This window comes from Bubalus kerabau, chromosome 10 (assembly GCF_029407905.1).
Source record: "Bubalus kerabau isolate K-KA32 ecotype Philippines breed swamp buffalo chromosome 10, PCC_UOA_SB_1v2, whole genome shotgun sequence".
NCBI lineage: Eukaryota > Metazoa > Chordata > Mammalia > Artiodactyla > Bovidae > Bubalus > Bubalus kerabau.
The window spans coordinates 29,969,013-29,973,252 of record NC_073633.1 but is presented as its reverse complement, the minus strand read 5'-3'; the positions used below and the strand labels follow the sequence as shown (position 1 = coordinate 29,973,252).

Genomic DNA, 4,240 nt, shown 5'->3' with positions numbered 1-4,240 from the left:
TGTAATGTACTGATACATATAATATATGTATTATCTTGCTGTTCCCAGACTGCTCTGGGCATTTGTGGTCTCCCCTGCTTCCTTGTAAATAATTAGAAACCAGGACATCAGCTGCCTGTCACTCAGAGTTCATAATAGATGGTTCAACCTCATATAAACTCTCCTCCCTGCATCACTCATTAATGAGTTCTTTTGCACTTAAATTCTAAGAACTGGCACTGTTTTGGAGACTGTGTCTATACTTCCTTTTCTACTTGTTTGTTTGCTTTTGTTTCTTTTAAATGAATTTATCTATTAAAATGATGAAACCAAGTGGAAGATTGAGAGATACATACTTCATGATCATGTATACAAAACTTCAATCATTAAGTTCTATGGTATTGACATATACTAAGTGTTTGAACAGGATTGGAAAAGGTCAGTATTCATTCCAGTCCCAAGAAAGGCAATAACAAAGATTGTTCAAATTATTATGCAATTGTGCTCATTTCACATGCTAGTAAGATTATGCTTAAAATCCTTCAGCTAGCCTTCAGCAGTACGTGAACCAAGAAATTCCAGATATACAAACTTGGTTTCAAAGAGGCAGAGGAACCAGAGATCAAATTACCAACATTCATGGGATTATGGAGAAAGCAAAGGAATTCCAGAAAAACATCTGTTTCATTGACTACACTAAAAACTTTGTGTGGATAACAACAAACTAGAAAATTCTTAAGGAGATGAAAATACCAGTCCACCTTACTTGTTTCCTGAGAAACATGTATGCAGGTCAAGAAGCAACAGTTAGAATCAGACAAGGAACAACTGACTGGTTCCAAATTGGTAAAGGAGTACGTCAAGTCTGTATTGTCAGTCCTCTTATTTAACTTATATGCAGAGTATAACATGCGAAATGCCGGGCTGGATGAATCACAAGCTGGAATCAAGATTGCTGGGAGAAATATTAAAAACCTTGGGTATGCAGATGATACCACTCTAATTGGAGAAAGTGAAGAGGAACTAAAGGGCCTCTTGATGAGTGTGAAAGAGGAGAGTGAAAAAAACTGGCTTGAAACTCAACATTCAGAAATCTAAGATCATGGCATCTGGTCCTATCACTTCATGGCAAATAAAGGGGAAAAATATAAGTAATGACAGATTTTACTTTCTTGGGCTCCAAAATCCCTATGGATGGTGACTGAAGCCATGAAATTAAAAGATGCTTGCTTCTTGGAAGAAAAGATATGACAAACCAGAAGGTGGGCTAAGTCGCTTCAGTCGTGTCCGGCTCTGCATCCCTATGAACTGTAGCCCTCCAGTCTCCTCTGTTCATGAGATTTTCCAGGCAAGAATATTGGAGTGGGTTGCCATGCCCTCCTCCAGGGGATCTTCCTGGCCCAAGGATCAAACCCACATCTCTTATGTCTCCTGAGTTTGCAGGCATGTTCTTAAATACTTGTGCCCCCAAGAAGCTTAAGATGGCATATTAAAAAGCAGATACATCACTTTGCTGACAAAGGTCTGTATAATCAAAGCTATGGTTTTTCCAATTGTAATGTGTGGTGTGAGAATTGGACCATAAATAAGGCTGAATGCTGAAGAATTGATGCCTTTGAATTGTGGTGCTGGAGAAAGCTCTTGAGAGTCCCTTGGGCTGCAAGGAGGACAAACCAGTCAGTCCTAATAGAATCAACCTTGAATATTCACTGGAAGGACTGATGCTGAAGCTGAAGCTCCAATACTTTGGCCACCTGATGCAAAGAGCTGACTCATTGGAAAAACTCTGATGCTGGGAAAGATTGAAGGCAAAAGGAGAAAGGTATAGCAGAGGATGAGGTAGTTAGATAGCATCATTGACACAATGGACATGAATTAGAGCAACTTTGGGACATATTGAAGTACAGTGTAGCCTGGGGTGCTGCAGTCCACGGGGTCACAAAGTTTGGACATGACTTAGTGACTGAACAACAACAAAAAAGTGTTTAAAACCTGTAGATACCAAGTTTTGTAGGAGAACATTACAGCATTATGTCACAGAAAGATTTGGCATACTTATCTTGAATTTATTTTACAAAGAGAAAAATAATGAGCCACTAACAAGTGAGACTGAACACTTGGGACCAATGACATAGAAAATGTGACCTCAGGACAATTCCAGGACACATGGTCTAATAAATGCAATTCTATAAGTGGAGGGGACAGGACTGAATATCCTGATCTTCCTCAAAGTCTAATAAATAAGACTCAATGTCAAATTTCAAAAGAATATTTTATTCCTGTATAATTTCATTCAAAATTTAAAACTGAATAGATGCTGAAAGTAAGATGAACTGATTTTTTTGGTCATTTCATGGTGAAGTAATTTTATCTATTGAAAAACCTAAATAGAGTCACAAAACTCAATACAAAGACAGAGATATATTAATGATTTTGAATAAAATTTCCATTCACCAAGAAGCCTAAGATCTTCAAGTTTTTTTAAAAGAGTCATTACATTCTGGGTGGAGAAAAGTAAGAATAGGCTAAATGAATGACCTGTTAGTAGATTACAGAAAGTTTCATAGGCTATAGTAAATTATATCTTAAACAGGATGGCAAAACTATTTTGCTGAATAATTATCAATGGACTTCAATTTGTGTAATATTCAGTTCTCCTCTGCTCAAATTTTAATACTGATTGCTTTTTTCATGCCTTCTTTCAGGATCTGCCTAATTTAATGACCAGGGAACGACAAGCAGACAAAGTAAAGGTTTGTGGTGAGCAGACTTTTTCCCATGTGTGCACAGACCACATGGTCTATGAACATGACAGCCCCCACTTCCTGTTGCAGGGAGTCACACAGGTACTGGGTAGTATGTATATGTGCTGCCAGGCACTCAAAGACACCGAACTCTCAGCTTGAGGCAGAACTAAGCACATTTGAACAGGAGAATCCACGCCTCATGCTGCTCTCCAGTCTGCTCTGGGTGTTCCTGGCCGTTGCCTTCTCTGGTAGGGAGGCTCGCAAACATGGGTGCAAGTGTTCAGGGTGAAAGGCCTGCACACAGGCGCATGGAGCTTCACAGGGACTTGGGGAGGAAAGGATTGGAGAAAAGCAGGCATCTTATGATTTCAATTTTTTGTCTTTGGATCCTAAAGAATTCCTACACTATTTTATTCACTGCTTCATCTTTGTTTTCTGATTTTTTTCCCACAGGATCTGGTGTGGCCCAGAAAGTTATTCAAGACCAGTCAGATGTATCCAGCCAAGTGGGGCAGTCAGTCACCCTGAATTGTCGGTATGAAACAAGTTGGACTGCTTACTACCTTTTCTGGTACAAGCAACTTCCCAGTGGACAGATGACTTATGTTATTCGTCAGGGTTCATTAGTCACAAATGCAAGTAAAGACCGCTACTCTGTAAACTTTAAGAAAGCAGATAAATCCATCAGCCTCACCATTTCAGCTTTACAACTGGAAGACTCTGCAAAGTACTTCTGTGCTCTCTGTGAACTCACAGTGCTTGAATTAATAGGAAAAGCTGTACAAAAACCCCAGAGCTTAGTAAGAGAGAGCCCCTCTGCTGCAAGACCCCAGCTGAAATGCACACCCACAGACCCCAGACAAGAAATGATAGTCCTGTGGTTATTTAAGTTGTGGTCTGGATCAGAAGATTTAGTTCAAGTTAAAGGCACCTTCTACGTTATTTGGAAACAGGTGTCCAAAGTAACTTTCTACTACTATATTCTCCACTTGAATTTTTGACTTTAAATCAACTGTACAGAACATGTGTAAAGTTGTCTAAATTTGAAAACCTGCCCCATAAATACTTTAAACTGGCAGTTTTACTTCATCACAAACCTGGGTCTAGTTGTGTGGAGTCACCATCAAAACTACTTCCTTAATCATTTCCTCTTAGACTTTGTGTCAGGGCACAATCAGAAAAGCAGAACCATGCGTGATGTAGAATAAGAGATTAGTTCTAGGGATTAGACCTCAGGCAATGGCTAGAGCTGGTGGACGAGTCTGTACAAAGTTGTTATCTTTATATCTGGTGTTGAGACTAAATTCTCTTTAAGTCAGATTAGAGTAACATTGATGCTTTTGAACTGTGGTGTTGGATAAGACTCTTGAGAGTCCCTTGGACTGCAAGGAGATCCAACCAGTCCATCCTAAAGGAAATCAGTCCTGAATATTCACTGGAAGGACTGATGATGAAGCTGAAATTCCATTACCTTGGCCACATGGTGCGAAGAACTGACTCATTGGAAAAGACCC

The 4,240-nt window shown here is 39.5% G+C and overlaps 1 gene segment (V, D, J or C); it reads left to right on the top strand.

Annotated features, from left to right (window-relative positions):
* Positions 1-2,925: 2,925 nt before the first annotated feature.
* Positions 2,926-3,727, top strand: LOC129622048 (T cell receptor delta variable 1-like). The segment is given in 2 exon segments: positions 2,926-2,974; positions 3,180-3,727. Coding segments are annotated over 2 exon segments (597 nt in total).
* The last annotated feature ends 513 nt before the right edge of the window (positions 3,728-4,240 follow it).